Source organism: Zootoca vivipara, chromosome 11, assembly GCF_965207765.1.
Source record: "Zootoca vivipara chromosome 11, rZooViv2.hap1.1, whole genome shotgun sequence".
NCBI lineage: Eukaryota > Metazoa > Chordata > Lepidosauria > Squamata > Lacertidae > Zootoca > Zootoca vivipara.
In genome coordinates this window covers 8,824,853-8,842,829 of record NC_142594.1, presented here as the reverse complement: position 1 = coordinate 8,842,829, position 17,977 = coordinate 8,824,853, and the positions used below count along the sequence as shown (strand labels likewise).

At 45.8% G+C, this 17,977-nt stretch overlaps 1 protein-coding gene across 2 annotated transcripts in view; it reads left to right on the top strand.

The window, feature by feature from the left end:
- Window positions 1-7,763: 7,763 nt before the first annotated feature.
- Window positions 7,764-17,977, top strand: part of STAC (SH3 and cysteine rich domain) — a 69,564-nt gene continuing 59,350 nt past the window's right edge. The window contains exon 1 of one of the 2 annotated variants that reach the window (XM_035130095.3): window positions 7,764-8,483. In XM_035130095.3, coding sequence (XP_034985986.1) covers window positions 8,367-8,483 — 117 coding nt within the window. In that variant the 5' untranslated portion in view covers window positions 7,764-8,366. The remainder of the gene's footprint in view (window positions 8,484-17,977) is intronic. The other variant, XM_088654177.1, reaches the window with a different exon arrangement.

Genomic DNA, 17,977 nt, shown 5'->3' with positions numbered 1-17,977 from the left:
AATTTAATGACCTTACCCAGGGCCGGGCTGTCCCATTTTGCCACCTGAGGCGAAACAGGAATTGTCTCCTCCCCCACTTCCCACTCCACTACCACTTCTGACACCACTGCAGCCCAGCTCTCACCAAATTCAGCAGCAGCCAGGGCACTCCTCAAAGCATTGTGGCTTGGCTTCTTCGCCCCAGAGGGTGAGGAGCCAAGCAACAACCTGGATCACAGGAATTCCATGGCTCTTTCCAAACTCAGTGGGAGCCCAGTGGTGGTGAAGACAAGCAGCAAGGCTGGGCACCAGAATGCCACCAGGATGGCGGCAGCGGTGGGGAGGGCAGAGCACTGCCTCTTGCACTTCTGTTCCCCTCGCCTCATGGACAAACTGGCTCTGATCTTCCCTACGGCTTCATCTGAACTTAGACCCGGAATCTCCTTTCAGTGGTTTGGCATTGGAACATACAAATAGTAATAAAAGAGGGAGCCTCTGAGCATGCACAGAATGTCTTCCTCTCACCATTCCCCTTCACACATGAGATGAGGCACCTGGGCTTCTGATTCAGACAATGTGAGCTGAAGGCAGGCTTCAACCTTTCGTTTTGTCTCTTCCTCTTTTTAACAATAAAATAAATGCTGACCTTGCTAACTTTATATCTGAATATAGCTTTAAAAATACCAAAAGTAAATGCAAACTAATACAGGCATGTGTGTTCCACTCACTGCCCGTTGCATTATGAATGTGCTCAAAATCCTATTTCAGATTCTAATTTTAGTCGCAACCAGATATCACTCGAGCTTAATTTGCTATGGCTTTTACTAAGAAATGTTCCGTTTCACTTTAGGCCTCAAAACCTTGTTTTGTGGGTAGCCATAAAACATTTATGTATTCCTAGATTGTTCCTGTTCTCCACCCTAATGCTCAAAGCACTTTTTGCTTCTAATAAGCTCTGTCTGAACATTTTCTCCGCTCCTTCCCTTCCTTCACTTTTAGGTGAGATGTTCCCTCATTGTAAGTGACCTTCCATGTCTCTCATGGTGACTTACTGCTCACCTTCATCAGATAGAGAGGGGACTTGCAGGTGATGGGCAGTTTTTAGTTTGCCCACCTTTAAATGTTGGTCCAGGGTGTTGCATGCAGCACCCTGGGCCAAAAGGGGAAGGGGCAGAGTTGAATGGGGTCCTCCTTACAGGTAGGATGAGACCCCTAGAGTCACAACCTTAGGGCCACCATCTTGTAGCCTCAACTGCACCGCAGATAGCCATGGCACCACAGATAGCCATGGCATCAGCTGAAGATCTCTGAGCATCTGCCGGCACAAGCATTTGGGTACCTGAGACCCATTGCATGCATAGCATGTGGTCTGCCACTTAGCTCATATTATGTGTAAGTCAACATTTCAAACAAGATCTCAAATAGAGTTCACTCATGAGCATTGGGGCCTCCTAACCCAATTCCTTTCCTCCCAGATTCCTTAAGCCAACGGCTTTGCCATTGTCATCAGACCACAACTCTCACCATCCCTCAGTGTTGCCAATCTTAGCTGGGGCTGGTAGAGTTCCAGTCCAACCACAAACCACATCAAGAGGGACACAGGTTCCTAACCCTTGCTTTAACCCTTGCATTGTCCCTTTACAGTTTAAACCATGGCAAAGTATTATTATTATTATTTTATCCCACCCATCTGACAAGATTGCCCCAGCCATTCTGGGTGCCATCCAATAAATTAAAACATTAAGCACAGTAAAAACATCCAACACTAAAAAAAATCCCTATACAGGGCTGCCTTCAGATGTCTTCTAAAAGTAGATTTTTATTTCCTTAACATCTGACTGGAGGGCATTCCACAGGGCGGACGCAGGTTAAAACCATGGCAGAGGGGCTTGCAAATGTTAAAGGATCATGAAGTGTGAGGAATTGGCTTAGATTAAGGTTACTGTACCAGATTTTTTTTCAATGAATCCGGGGACACTTCAATGAAATGAGTCAGAATGATAGGATTTTGTCCGGGGAATGATTGTAAATCTGGGGACCGTCCCTGGGGAATGGGGACGTCTGGTAACCTTAGCTTAGATGGAGGAGCATGTGCTCTAAAACCAATTTCCTTCCATAATGTCTCTTTAAATGACACAAATAATGTCCCTTGCAGTTTAAAGAGGGGTGGTGTGAATCAGTTGCGCATCTGCATGCTGGTGCAGTCTACCTGCATTACTTTCAGTTAAATGCATGCTTGCAGATGTGCATCTTTGCCCCACACATTCTGTTTCCCTTACTTGTGATTTGGATGACAAGCCAAAGTTGTTTAAGAATGAAAGCATGAATAGTACATTGCATTTATCCAATCTGAGCATGGTGTCTTATTATGCCCCCCCACACACCTACCCTTCTTTACTGCATTACTATCAAATAAGAGTGGCGTCCGGGGGGGGGGGGTAGAGACATTTTGCAACTTAATGTTTTTAGTCATCTTTTCCGGGATAACTGTCAAGGAACTGACAATTCAGTCAAAGCTGTCAGATGACATAGTCCTTAACACATGCATGACGTGCTTCATTTTCAAGAAAGGAAATTAGGTTGATTTCACAATGTTAAAGCCGTTAACTGTTGAGCCGCCTCTGTGAATGTGTTCATTTCTTTTTTTTAAAGGAATGCATCCACTCAGAGTTCAAATCACCGTGTTGATCTCTTTGTTTGACTGAGTAGATTTCAGAGACTCCTAATAAAACACATTCTCTAAGAGAAAGTAAGTTTAACGATAACACAATGGTACCATATAAATCCACAGTGAGATTAAAGTTCCAACTAGCATAAATTTTGTATACGGAAACCCAGAGGCAAGGAACCTGTGGCTCTACCAGTCTTGTGGTACTCAAAGTCACATCATTCCCCAGCCAGCATGACCTGTGGTCAGAGATGATGGGCAGCGTAGTCTAGCAGCAACAACTAATCTGGAGGGCACCACAACCACTGAGCCTCCATCCTGTTTGGCAGAGAAGAAGAGTTTGGCAGTTGTGAAGTAGCCAGAAAGGAACACACCTGAGTTTTTACTGTCTGTCACAAATGTGCCTTGTGGGTGCTGCTTTGGAGGAAACTGATGCTATTTTGAACAGTCACTCTGTGCCAGCTCAGCTTCTACGTTTTATAAATATGTAGCAATCGCACAACACTTTCGGACTCTGGGACACAGTTGTGTTGCATTGGCTGCAGCTATTGGGAAAGCAAAGACTGCTGTATCAGCAGTTGTGGTGCTGGGGACTTCGGCGCTCCCACCGGTGGGGAAATTTGGACAGAATTGCTTAAACGAATAGCCATTATGTGTGACTCTTGTGGGAAAGGCAAATGTTATGTGAGGGATCATTAGGAAAGGAAATGAGAACAAAACTGTCAATATCGCCATGCACTATACAAATCCAGACTTGGAATACCACCAGGCACAGTTCTGGTCACCTCCCTCAAAAAGGGGTGTTGCAGAGCCAAAAGAGGTTCAGAAAAGGGCACCTAAAAATGATCCAATGGGATGGAGCAACTCCCCTGTGAGGAAACACTTGGAGCCGTTGGGTTTAGAGAAAATGAGAATTGGAGAGGACTTGATAGAGGTGTGCAAGAGATAACTTGGAGTGGAGAAAGTGGATAGAGAATAGTTATTCTCCCTCTCTCCTAACACTTGAACATCTGATGATGACCCCAAAGGGTCATCTAGTCCAACCCGCTGCAATGCAGGAATCTCAGCTAAAGTACCCATGACAGATGGCCATCCAACCTCTGCTTCAAAACCTCAAAGGATGGAGAGTCCACAACCGCCCAAAGGAGTCCAGTCCACTGCCAAACAGCTCTTACCATCAGAAAGTTTTTCCATATAGTCGGACTCTCCTTTCTTTTAAGTTGAAGGCATTGGTTCAATGTTCCCTCTTCTGTGTGACAGCCCTTGAGATAGTTGAAAGTGGCTATCATACCTCCTCTTAGTCTCTACTTTTCCAGGCTAAACATACCCAACATACAACGTTGGAAGATTCAGGACAGACGAAGAAAGTCCTTCACACAGCAGCACATTGAGCGGTGGGATTTCTTCCCACAAGAGGTAGTGATGGCCACCCATTTGGGTGGCTTTAAAAAGGGTTAGACAAATTTGCAAAAGGATAAATCAGTGCCACTAGTGACTGTGGTTATTCTACCTCCACTTTCAGAGCCTGTATGCCTCCAAATGTCCTTTGCTGGAAATAGCAAATAGGAGATGGCTGTTGCAAATACAGTATGAGAGTGCAATTTCTGCTTGCAGGCTTCGCATAGGTGTCTTGTTGGCCACTGGACAAGATGAGCCTTTGGCCTGATCCAGAAGGCTCTTCTGTTCCTATGTAAGGCTATGACGGCTTGCTGTTTTGCAGTTCTGCCCTACATTTATTGACTGATAACAGATCTGTTGGATGCCATATGTATTGTGAATTCATTCTGCAGCTCTTTGCTTAACAGTGAAAAAGCTTTTTATTTAATTGCCAGATCTGACAATCCAAACAAGAGTTTCAATGTCAAGCTGATCCTTTCCCTGCCTTCTGCCTCATATAAATCATCAGCATTATGCAGTTCGGTTTGTGGGTGCTTTTTAAACAATGTACATGGCTAAACAAGCTGCATTAATAATGAAGCTGCTGTAGATTTTTTTTAAAAAAATGTCAGGGTTGGGGGAAAGAATCTAAGCTCTCCCTTTCTCCATGGTTTGAAGTGAGTTTGCAAACCATGGCTTGGAGGTTTGCGCTAACTTCAGAAACCTGATTTTGAAGTCACAGGAAACTATGGTCACAGCAAACAGGAAATAGAGGAAGGAATTTGAGTGAGAGGAGGGAGGTAAAGGATGCATGCAATTCTCCAAACCATGATCTGTAGAAGAGCCTCTGAACTGAACCAGAGAGGGAGAGAGCAAGAACAGAATAAAGAATGTGTATTAATGCCAGAGGCCTTCATAACAGAGGTCATATGTTTTAGTAAGCCACCTGAGTGCTAGCATTGTCACTGCAGCAACCTGTAGGCACTGCCCTATGAAGCACAGATATGCCTCATTTGACCTTTCCATGGCCCCTCTATGTGGGACAAGAAGCTACAGTTAGAGCTGGATATGTAACAACTGACTGGTTCAAAATTGGGAAAGGAGTAGGACAAGGTTGTATATTGTCTCCCTGCTTATTTAACTTATATGCAGACTAGATGGATGGACTAGATGAATCCCAAGCCGGAATTAAGATTGCCGGAAGAAATACCAACAACCTCAGATATGCAGATGACACAACCTTGATGGCAGAAAGTGAGGAGGAATTAAAGAACCTTTTAATGAGGGTGAAAGAGGAGAGCGCAAAATATGGTCTGAAGCTCAACATCAAAAAAAACCAAGATCATGGCCACTGGTCCCATCACCTCCTGGCAAATAGAAGGGGAAGAAATGGAGGCAGTGAGAGATTTTACTTTCCTGGGCTCCTTGATCACTGCAGATGGTGACAGCAGTCACGATGTTAAAAGACGCCTGCTTCTTGGGAGAAAAGCAATGACAAACCTAGACAACATCTTAAAAAGCAGAGACATCACCTTGCCAACAAAGGTCCGTATAGTTAAAGCTGTGGTTTCCCCAGTAGTGATGTATGGAAGTGAGAGCTGGACCATAAAGAAGGCTGATCGCCGAAGAATTGATGCTTTTGAATTATGGTGCTGGAGGAGACTCTTGAGAGTCCCATGGACTGCAAGAAGATCAAACCTCTCAATTCTGAAGGAAATCAGCCCTGAGTGCTCACTGGAAGGACAGATCGTGAAGCTGAGGCTCCAATACTTTGGCCACCTCATGAGAAGAGAAGACTCCCTGGAAAAGACCTTGATGTTGGGAAAGATGGAGGGCACAAGGAGAAAGGGATGACAGAGGACGAGATGGCTGGACAGTATTCTTGAAGCTACCAACATGAGTTTGACCAAACTGCGGGAGGCAGTGGAAGACAGGAGTGCCTGGCGTGCTCTGGTCCATGGGGTCACGAAGAGTTGGACATGACTAAATCTTCACCCCCAACCAGGGACAGCAGTAACTAATGATACCTTTTGCATGCAGTTACTGTTGCCTGCTTCACACTAAATGGCATCCCTGAGTGCTCATGCCCTGTGACATGTGAGGAAATAAGCATCATCCTTTGTCACAGGCTTTGTCTCATCAGTGCTTATTTGTCCCTAGATCCTGCAGCTAGAATAGCACAGCTCACATAAATCATAGATCATTGTAGAGTTGGAAGAGACCCCAAGGGTCATCTAGTCCAACCCCATGCAATGCAGGAATCTCAGCTAAAGCATCCATGACAGATGGCCATCCAATCTTTGCTTAAAAACCTCCAAGGAAGGAGAGTTTGCAACCTCCTGGAGCAGACCGTTCCATTGTCGAATAGCTCTTACTGTCAGAAAGTTCTCGCTGATGTTTAGTCCTAATCTCTTTTCTTGCAACTTGAAGCCAACAAGTTCACCTAAACCCTGCTCACACAGCTTTTGTGGCTAGGAAAGTGATGTGAAAATGCACCAAAAAGTGTGTGGGTGAGCTAATGGTTAACAGGAAGACATATAACCACCTAGCAGAACAAAAGCTCAATAAAAAACAGACATTGTCTAACCTCTGCAGTAGCATTGTGCAAGTAAGTCAGGTTGAATGCTTTGAAAGCAGGTCATCTGAGGGAGCTCAGAGTGAGGTTAATAAAGGCTATTGCCCTTCCTCATCCTCATCCGCCTTGCCTTTTTGTCTAGAATGGGCGACTTCATGATTAGCTTTTGCCTACAAATTAGAAGACCTGAGTTCAAATCCTTTTTCAGCCACGAAGCTCCCAGGGCTGGTGTTGTGTGAATAAAAGGAATGTGAGTCACATTTACATCAGTCTGAGCTCCTTGAAGGGGAAGGATGAGCTATCAGAGCAATAAACGTATTATTTTAAACCATCCCTATTGCACACTTCTGTGTGAAAACTTGCTGTTGCCCGATTCTATACTAATGTACTTTGAAGGAAGTTTAGCTGGCCTAATGGGATATGCTCCTTGCAGCACATGGCAAGAAGCACCACTGATATCACTGGGATTTATTTTCTGGTGAACATGAAGAGAACCAGGCTGCACATCCCATAAGGGGTGGGTACACATGTACCAGCAGGTACCTGAGCCTCCCCTCCAGTGGGTTGGACTAGAAGACCCTCACAGTCCCTTCCAACTCTACAATTCTATGATTCTAGGCTGCATCAACAGAAGTCAAGGGAAATAACAGACCACTGGTGAGACCACAACTGGCGTACTGTGTCCAGTTCTGTGCGCCACAATTTAAAAGGGATATTGACAAGCTGGGACGTGTGCAGAGGAGGGCGACCAAGCCTTATGAGGAATGGTTGAGGGAGCTGGGCATGTTTAGCTTGGGAAAGGGGAGATCAAGAATGGATATGATAGCCATGTCAAATAGCTAAACAGGTAAGGTGGGGAGCAAGTTTGTTTTCTCCTGCTGCGGAGGCTAGGACCCCAAACAATGGACTCAAGTTACAAGTGGGCAGATATATAAATTCAATGAACAACAACAAGAGGGAAGATTCCAAGTCAATCTCAGGAAGAACTTTCTGACAGTAAAGCTCGGAAGGTGATGGACTCTCCTCCCTTGGAGATATCTAAGCAGAAGTCGGATGGCCACCTGTCGTGTACGACCTGGCTGAGATTTCTGCCTCGCAGGGGGTTTGACTAGATGACCTTCGGCATCCCTTCTAACTCTCCCTGTCTGTAACAGCAAGAAAAGCGTGGTCCAGAATGCAGAAAGACAAGCGTGATCCAGAATGTGATCCACAGCGGCTGAGGCAGCAGCAGCAGTGGGCTTTCGCGGGGGGCCGGCGGGGGCTCCTCCAGCAGCGCGGCGTGGGGCTGCACATGGCTCCCCTTCCACTACTACGGCGGCACATGCTTCCGCACCAGGCTCCCGGGCTCCTCCTCCCCGCTCCTTCCACGGCTCCACGCGTTACGCGGCGGCTCACTCCCCGCTCGGCGCTCGGCCGCTCGGCACGCCTCGCCCGGCGGACGCGGGGAGAAGGCGCGGGGCAGTCCCCCCCCCCCCCGTAGAGAGCTATCCATAACTTGCAGTGGGGCAGGGGGTGATCCCTCGTGCGGGGCGTGTGTGTGGAGGAGAAGACGAGGAGGAGGGAAGAGGAGGAGGAGGAGGAGGAGGAGGAAACCGGGGGAGGCGGCGAGGAGCTCCCCCACTTGCGAATAAGAACCGCGCCGCACCGGAGGAGAGTTCCTTTGCTGGGCAGGAATGGCGAAGCCGGAGCACGTGAAATAAACAAGCAGCTCCCGGAGCTCTCCTGCCTCCCCACCCAGACGGAGGTTTTTCCGTCCGAGAGGCCAACATGATTCCGCCCAGCGAAGCAACAGAAGTCAGCCCGGAGGACGTGGAGAAGGACCGCGACCCGGAGAGCCCCGAGCAGCCGCCTTCGCCTGCCTCCACCACCAGCCAGGAATCCAAGGTCGGTCCTGCTCGGTCCATCCATGGATCTCTATTCGGAGAGGGGATCGATCTCTCTCTATGGCCAGGCGCGCTACATGCCCGTCCTCCTTTTGTGCCTGCAAAAATGTTTGTGAGGCGGGATCTCGCCATTCACCTGGCGGAGCTGGGAAAGAACGGGGGGGGGCACCTGATTGGGTTTTGGAATTAGTTTGTTTATTGCGTTTATTTTCTGGAGGGAGAGGTTTCAAAGCACTCTGTCAGACCATTCCTCTGTTTGGCACTCCGGTTGCTCTGGCTTCACGTGTTGATCCTCATGAAATAGACTGTGACAGATTTATTATAGGAAAGTTGTGTGTGTGTGTGTGTGTGTGTGTGTTAAAAAAATGTCTTTCCAGGAACTTTGCCATTCAGCTGATAAATAGGTCAGTAGCTGAAGTCTGGCTGAAGAGCTGCTATTGTAGGGGAAGAACTGCCATCCATAATAATAATAATAATAATAATAATAATAATTTTATTATTTGGTACCCTAGCCACTCTGGGCAGCTTCCAACATATATAAACAGTATGATAAACAGTATCACCCGCCTCCCTCCCCCAAAATCATATTTTATTGGCCTGGTTTGGCTTACCTGATTGAGGAAAATGATGCTTCTGTTCTGCATTCCATCCCTCAAAATTAAGTGATATAATAGGTGAGAAGTTTCTGAGTGGATTACCTGAATTAGAAAAAAAGATCTGTAAGTGAGCAGAAGGAAGAGCAGATGAGCAGAACAACGATGGTCTTCTGTTTAACGGGAGTATGACGTAAGGGGCAGGAGTTACCTAAAACAACTTGTTAGCTATTAGTGTTGCTGCTGATAAACACAACTTCTCATAGACCTTCTGCCCTGGTATTCAACAGAAGACTGACCCACACATTTGCCATAGCAGATTTTAGTGGCGTGGCATGCCACAATTCTCTGGCACGCCCTTTGAAAAGGATTGCAGCATCTTCCGAAATGAGCACCTTGACCGTAGTGGTGCCATTTTACAGTCACCCCCTCCTGTTGCAAGTGGAATAGATTTGGAACCGCTCCTCCAGAATAGTATTACTATTAGTAGGGTAAAATGGGTAGTAGTTGCTTGACAGGCCTTGAGCATCCTCGTGGAAGTTGATATGATCTGATCCTAACTGGCACTTCAAAGGTGGTACTCAGCAGGATGGAAGTTTGTGCTTTGAACGAGGAGGTCATGTGGACGAATGGACTTGCCACCATGCTGTCAAAGAGGAATTGTGCATCGCTGTGGCTACAGCACCGTACAGTCCTGATTATAGCTATTGATGTGTTACTTTCTTCCAAATCTATGGGAGATATATTTGGGTCAGTGGTAATTGATGACGGGATTGCAGCCTAAACTCAGGAAATATCAATAGGGTTTCATTTTCTCCTTACCTTTTATAGTAACTAACTATGACAGGCATGTCCAAAGTCTGTTTCGGGGACTAATCCGGCCCAGCGGTCGGTTTAATCCAGCCCCTGTGGCAGTTTTTTTCCTGGAGTAAAATTCTAAAAAAAACCACCTCAACAACTTCAATCCTAAAAGAAGCTCAACAACTCCAACCCTAAAAAAAAGCTCAACAACTTTGGGGTAAAATCATTAAAACAAAAAAGCCCAAGAACTTCAATCCCAAAAAAGGGTCAACAACTTGGTCGGCCCTTTGGTCGGCCCCCATGGCCCTTCACTTCATCAAATCTGGCCCTCTTTGAAAAAAGTTTGGACACCACTGAACTATGATTTGATGTGGAGGGGTGTATGCACTTTGGGCATGAAGCAAAATATTTTAGATCATAGAATCATAGGATTGTAGAGTTGGAAGGGCCCCTGAGGAATATGCAGCTGTCCCATACAGGGATCGAACCTGCAACCTTGGCATTATCAGAACCACACTCTAACCAACTGAGCTATCCAGGAAATATTGTGTATGAATATATTTCACACAATGCAGAGTTCACTGTGTATATCCACCTCTCAAAATACACACGTAGAATATTGTTGGGCTTCAGGCTTTGATGAAAGGTCTCAGATGCTGGTAATTTTGCTTTCAGCCACACAATAGTTCTTAAAAACTCAAAAGGGCTTTTAAACATCAGGTGTTGTTTTGTAGCATATTTGTGGAGTACCTTTTGGTGTTTTCTTCTAATGAAGAATGTAAAACATACTACTAGTTTTGTTGTGATATTGCTGTGACGCCAGTATTCCAGCTAAGTTTGCTAATACAGTATTCATACAACAGTCAAAACCAAAATTAGGAGGAGTAAAATAATCTCTTTCAGGTTTCAAATTTCCATTTGGAAATAAACGTTTTAAAGATCTGTATTCTTATTTGGTCAGTTTTTTCATTTAGGCAAAATTAACATGTTGGCTCCACAAATAATCAACAGTTTGAAACCAATTGCCATTGAAACCAATTTCAGTCAGTGTTGCACCCTCCAGTGTTAAATCTGGAAAGAAATGATAAACTACATGAGGCATTCTGGAGTTTGTTTCTTATCAGATGGGAAACCATGGCTTTTCTGAAATATCCATACTAGTTTTGCTTTTGGTGATGCTGTTGGGGTTATACTATTAGTACACATCTGCAGCCATTGATGGCGAAGTTTCATATATGTTCATTTTATTAAAAATATTAAAGGATAGCAGCCAGTCCCAGACTGGTGTCCTTTGATGGTATATGAATCAATCTATTTATTACGGTCATAGACCAGGCAGCGGGAATGCATGCTCCCTTTCGCAGGAGAAGGCGAACACTTGCGCTCCACTCTGGCCCCCTGCACAGTAGGGGAAGGTTTCAGGAGAAGGGGAAAGGGAAAAGGTGTCCGTTTTCTTCATCCATCCTGAAACTTTATCCACTCCACTGTGAACCCCAGAATGGTCTCCAAAGGCCCCTGTTCTATCTTGGACAGCGGCCTGGACAGGGGCATTTGTGTTAGAGGGTTGGAGAACAGAAACATGCCCCCCCCAAAAAAAATGTTTCAGGACCCTGCTGGTTACTGCTTAATCTGAAATTGCTTTATGCTCCCACTTTTTAGATAAATAATTAGGGGAGGGAGGTACTGCTTGCTCCCTCTTCCCCACTCACAAGTGTAACAGGGCAGATATCATAACTGGGTGTTTTGTTTCCATGGGTGCAACACCAATGTGGCAGCTTTCGTTTCTGGAGTAGAGATCTCAGATTTAAGGCCAAAGTCAGGCAGTTTTTATAGTCGTGCACTTTGTAAACACAGCACTAAGGTGGCTGCTTTTACAGGTCCTTTACATGTGTGGTCCTAGCACTGTTTCATGGAAACAGGCTAAAGCAACTGTTCTTACAGATCTTCTTATTTCCTTCTGGCCTTAGAAAGAAGGCCAGGAGAGAGCCGAGAACATAGTGGGCACTTTTTCACTTTCTGAGAAAAGTTCTTTGAAATAAAGAGGCTTATTGCCAAGTACTTGTCATTTGAGAAGGGATTGCAGTGATCCTTGGTGCAATTATTTTCAAATTACTGTTTAATGGATAGTTGCATTTGGACACTTTTTCATAACTCTTCCCTCACTCCTTCCCCATTCAGCCTACATCATTTATAATTAGATTTACTGGATGTCTCTTGTGGGATCTAATCCCTTGTGAAGTCTTTGGACTTTCACTGTTGCAGAGATTTGAACCTGGCCTGGTCAAGTATTCTAACCACTACACCATGTGTGTGTGTGGCCCTTCAGATACGGTAAGACTACAACTATCAAACCTGACCATTGGCCATGCTGACTGGGGCTGATGGGAAATGAAGACCAACACATCTGCAGAGCCACAGGTTCCCCATCCCTGCACTAAAAGGTAAAAGGTAAAGGGTAAAGGATCCCTGGACAGTTAAGTCCAGTCAAAGGCAACTATGGGGTAAAGCGTTCATCTCGCTTTCATGCCAAGGGAGCCAGTGTTTGTCCACAGGCAGCTTCCTGGGTCATGTGGCCAGCATGATTAAACCTCTTCAGGCGCAACAGAACCCCATGGTAGAAACTAGAGTGCACAGAAATGCTTTTTACCTTCCTGCCGCAGTGGTACCTATTTATCTACTTGCACTTGCATGCTTTAAAACTGCTAGGTTGGCAGCTGGGACCGAGCTACAGGAGCTCACCCCATCACGCAGATTAGAACCATCGACCGGCAAGCCCAAAAGGCTCAGTGGTTTAGACCTCTATCCCTGCACAAAACCATAACAGAATGCCAATCAGCAGAATCACTGAATCGTAGAATTGTAGAGTTGGAAGGGACAGTGAGGGTCATTTAGTCCAACCCCCTGCAATGCAGGAATCTTTTGCCCAACGTGGGGTTCGAACCCATGAGCCTGAGATTAAGAGTCTCAGGCTCTACCAACTTTGCTACCAAGTTTGTCACCAGATGAATCACGTCCAGCTGCAGGTAGAAAGTTTTAAAGTGGGTTAATACATTGATGCATTCGAACTCAGAGCATGCTGGCAAGAAACATAAACTGGTCTCTCCTGTACATTCCAGTTTTATTTTGTATAGTAAGATTCCCCCCCCTTCCAAACATGCACTCTCCAACTGTCAGGCTGCAGTTGAGATGAAGTGTTACCATGTGATGCTGCTGGTTGTGAGAAATGGCTGTGAGTTACAGATCAGCTTGAACTGGGGTGGGAGGTGGGACTGAGTTGTGCTAATTGCACCAATCTGTTTAAAACTCGTTTTGATACTGCATTTTAAAATTGCTGTAACTCACCCTAGTGAGTTTTTGCTACCAAGGAGTGTGATGGAGTCTCCTTCTTTGGAGATCTTTAAGCAGAGGCTTGACAGGCATATGTCAAGAATGCTTTGATGGTGTTTCCTGCTTGGCAGGGGGTTGGACTGGATGGCCCTTGTGGTCTCTTCCAACTCTATGATTCTATGAGTTTGGGCACTGCACTCCAGAGGTTTGCAAAGCTGAAGAGCCCAAGGCAAGGGCTGATGGGAAACAAAGCAAGCTTGGGAGAATCAATGTGGCTTGTTTGCTCATCTGCAAGTTTGTTTTGGCTTAGGGTTACTTGCAAATGAAACCTATTAACATTTGTTTTGAAAACACTTGCAGCCTGCCTAGTTAAACTTGATACTTTAAGGAAGCAATCCTAACATAGCTGCCAAGTTTTCCCTTTTCTCGCGAGGAAGCCTATTTAGCATAAGGGAAAATCCCTGTAAAAAAGGGATAACTTGGCAGCTATGAATCCTAACCACACATACTTTGTAACGAATTCTCCATCACCCTAAGCAAATGTGTCTTGGATTTAGGTATGAGTCTCCCAAAAATTACAGGCCAGAGTCTACTACCCTTATTCAAATGACGTACTGGTACTTTGCTGAACCTGATTAGCATTTCACACCACACACATGCAGCCTGCTTCAGTCTGAGTACATTTATTAGTATTGACTCCAGCCCATAAAACTGCCAAGGGTCACACAACTTGGTCTGCCTTAATTGGCTGAATGAAGTCTAACTTGCACTTCAGTGGAACAAGCAGTAACAGACACCCCTGAGGTTGCATGGTTGTACTCTGTTTACTATTACATCGTACCTTACTGCTGTATGTGATATATACCTGGCACACAAAACCTAAACCTAAAAAGCTATGGTTTGCAGAAGCTAGGGAGGTGTTTGCCAAAAGACACTTACTATATTAGGACTTGGGCAGGAGCTGGAATCAGCAGCCATCACCACGGCACCTGTTGCATCGTAGCATAAAACCCAATCCTATGGAGACAGCATATTGGGCCATTAATATATCTGATCCCATTGCTAGCAACAATCCTGAATTATTATTTTTAATTACTTTTATTTATTTATTTATTTACTTGTCTGCCTGTCTGATTCAGCTTATTATATAGGTGGTGGACTGGCCTTATCTATGTTCTATTGTATACAGGCATTTCTGCTATTTGACACGAATTCTTAACCCTCATAATATACAGTACTTGGGATATTTTTGTTGCGTTACTATTTGAAGTGCAGTGTTGCTCTTGGATAATATTTGCTTGTTGTTTGCTTGTTCCCTTTTTTAGTTTTAGCATGATAGTTTATTACATGATAGATTATAGATTTTACGGCATGGTTTTGTGATTCCTCTATACAATATAAAATTGAGGTGATGTAGTAGACATTCATCCATAATCAACTAGAACATATTGCTGTGGCCAGATGAAAGAATGAAATCGTTACATACACTCCATGCTTTGGTAGAGTATGATGGGTCCAATTTGTTTGTTTTCTTTACCAATATTCTTAGGGATGGAGCAAATCCTGACTTGTGGAAGAGTTTTCAACTTTTCTCTTTCGGCAGAGATTGGTCAGTTACTGCTCTCTCCTGTAACAGATCATTCAAATCTTTCTACTTGTCTCTTCGGACTCCTGTCTCTTAAGCTTCAATTTAAAAATTCTAACCAAAGGAATCATAGAAATGAATTTATCTTGGCATTGTAATTGTTGGAATGTAATGATCTGTTCACAATTTTGGGACATTGCATCAGAGTTTTAGAGCGGTTTCTGTAGAATCCTACCACATTCATGTGAAAATTATCAGTGCTTTACTATGATTCAGTCATCCTTTACTATGAGAAGGGAAAATGGTATTTTATTCTAAGTGATGTCATACTAGGCTCCCTGTCTGTTGTTGGTACCTGCCTGTCTTGAGAGACAATGGACCTCCAGGGTGAAGTCAAACTGCTGCTTTAGCAGCACAGAAGTGGCCTCCCTGGGGTACAATCCTGGGCAGAGTGCATGGAAGTCCTGGGCTGCCCAGACAACAAGGCCCCACTCTTGGCCTCACTGATGTCGTCCAAAGGAAAGCAGAGCAATACATTTAGCATCAGCTGCAGGAGTTGCCAGAAGGAGGTGTACAAAGCACCACCCAACTGTCTTAGGGACTGCACTCTGGATTTACTCCCTAGCCTTTTCTTCTCTCAAAGATGACCCACAAGGCAGGACCTGACTTCTCCTTCTCCTTGATGAGCTGCCTTCTCAGGTTGACGAGCCCCATTTGCCATCACTCCCCTCTATAATACGTTCAGAAACCACCTTCTTGACCATTGGGCCCACTCTTGGTCTTGTCCACTCCATCTGCCAGAGCATGTATTCACATGCAGGGGGAAGTCTCTAACTCACTGAGGGTTTGAGAGCCATCAGCCACCTTCACGTGGTTTAGCTGGCCAGTCAAAGCCATTCCTGAGGTGTGGCCGCTGTCACAGGCTGACAAGCAGAGGGCCTTCTTGGTTCTGACACCTGCCCTGTGAAACACCCTCCCATCAGATGTCAAGGAAATAAACAACTATCTGACTTTTAGAAGACATCTGAAGGCGGCCCTGTTTGGGGAAGTTTTTAATGTCTGATGTTTTATTGTATTTTTAATACTTTCTTGGAAGCCGCCCAGAGTGGCTGGGGAAACCCAGCCAGATGGGCGGAGTATAAATATTATTATTATTATCATTATTATTATTTATTAAACAGCTTCTGGGAGCCACAGCTGAGAGTTGAGTGCAGAGTCTTTAGAAAAATTCTAATCAAACTCTAAACAAGTATTCTGTTCCTAGCTTCTAATAATATGGTGAAGGGGAGCCACCAGTGACCCTCCAGATATTGCTGGACTCCAGCTCCCATCAGCCCCAGTCATTGTGGCCAAAGGCCAGAGATAATGGGAGTTGGAGTCCAGCAACATCTGGAAGGTTGCAAATTCCCTGCTTACGTTTAATCATTAATGCATCTCCTATTGCATAAAATCAGGGTCTCCTTTCACAGCATGTGCCTCTTCCTACCCCCTTGTGCAAAATCATAAAGCTGGCTGCTGTGAACATTTATGCACTACAGCATGTTCTGGTTTTTGTTGTTTGCAAAGCAATAAAAGTGTCTGAGTTCCTCACTTGACTAGGTCCAATTAAAAATAAAATAAAATTTGGAATGCCCCTATTACTTCACTGCACCCTATTATAACGCCCACATAGCTCCCTCGGCAGGACACTTTCAGAGAGCAACTCCTGGAACGAGGGTTCAAGACCCACCCCGGGAATCATGCACTGACAGCAGCTCACTGCATACGGCCCTTTGGGAATGACCACAGCTCAGTGGTAGAGCATCACTTTCCACGCAGAATGTCCCATGTTCAGTCCCTGGAATCTCCAGGTAGGACTGGGTGAGACCCCTGGGCAGGACTACCACTGGGTAAATCATCTGATGCCAGACTGATGCCAGACCCCACAAGTGAGTGTGTAAAGCAGGAGGGTGGGGCTTTGCTGAAACAACCTTGCTGGCCAAATGGACAGCTCTGGCAGGCTCTCCCCTGCTCAGCACCTGAAGGCCCCAGTCCTGCCACTCACCACCTGGCCTGGGCGGGGCCTGAGGCCTATAAGAACTGCTGCTGCTGCTGCTGCTGCTGCCAGCCAGGAGGACTCCCCTGCTCAGCGCCTGAAGGCCCCAGTCCTGCCACTCACCACCTGGCCCAGGGCGGGGCCAAGGCCTATAAGAACTGCTGCTGCTGCTGCTGCCAGCCAGGAGGACTCCCCTGCTCAGCGCCTGAAGGCCCCAGTCCTGCCACTCACCACCTGGCCTGGGCGGGGCCTGAGGCCTATAAGAACTGCTGCTGCTGCTGCTGCCAGCCAGGAGGACTCCCCTGCTCAGCACCTGAAGGCCCCAGTCCTGCCACTCACCACCTGGCCTGGGCGGGGCCTGAGGCCTATAAGAACTGCTGCTGCTGCTGCTGCTGCCAGCCAGGAGGACTCCCCTGCTCAGCGCCTGAAGGCCCCAGTCCTGCCACTCACCACCTGGCCTGGGCGGGGCCTGAGGCCTATAAGAACTGCTGCTGCTGCTGCTGCCAGCCAGGAGGACTCCCCTGCTCAGCACCTGAAGGCCCCAGTCCTGCCACTCACCACCTGGCCCAGGGCAGGGCCTGATGGGCTTTATAAAGGACTGTTGCCGCCGCTGCTGCTGAGCAGAGAGGGCTCCATTTTGTTTTGTTTTGTTTGTTTAAATTCCTGTTATTTTTTACCTATGTTATTTAAACTGTATTAAGGATGTATTCTTAGTTTTAGATATTGATTTATGTTGAAATTGTTTTCTATTCGGTTGTGTATTTTTTGATGTGGTTTATGTATTGTTTGTGACTTTTGTAATTGTGCTATTGCTGTATTGTTTTGATATTCGACTGGAAGCCGCCCAGAGTGGCTGGGGAGACTCAGCCAGATGGGCGGGGTACAAATAAAAAATTAAAAAAAAAAAAATTTGGCCCACAGGCTGGAAGTTGTCCACCCTTGTGTTGGAGCAATTGACAAGGTGCAGTATTCACATAGTATAAACAAAGGGTGTTGGGGAAACATGGGAGAGAGTCACGACCATTACCCTTCGTAGCATTACCCTTCATAGTCCTTGCGCTGTCCCATTACAAAGGGAGGGTCACTATTTTCTGTTCAGTTTCCTTAAACCTCAGAGGAAGTGCCAGGTCAACACAATCCTGTCCCTCCCAGAA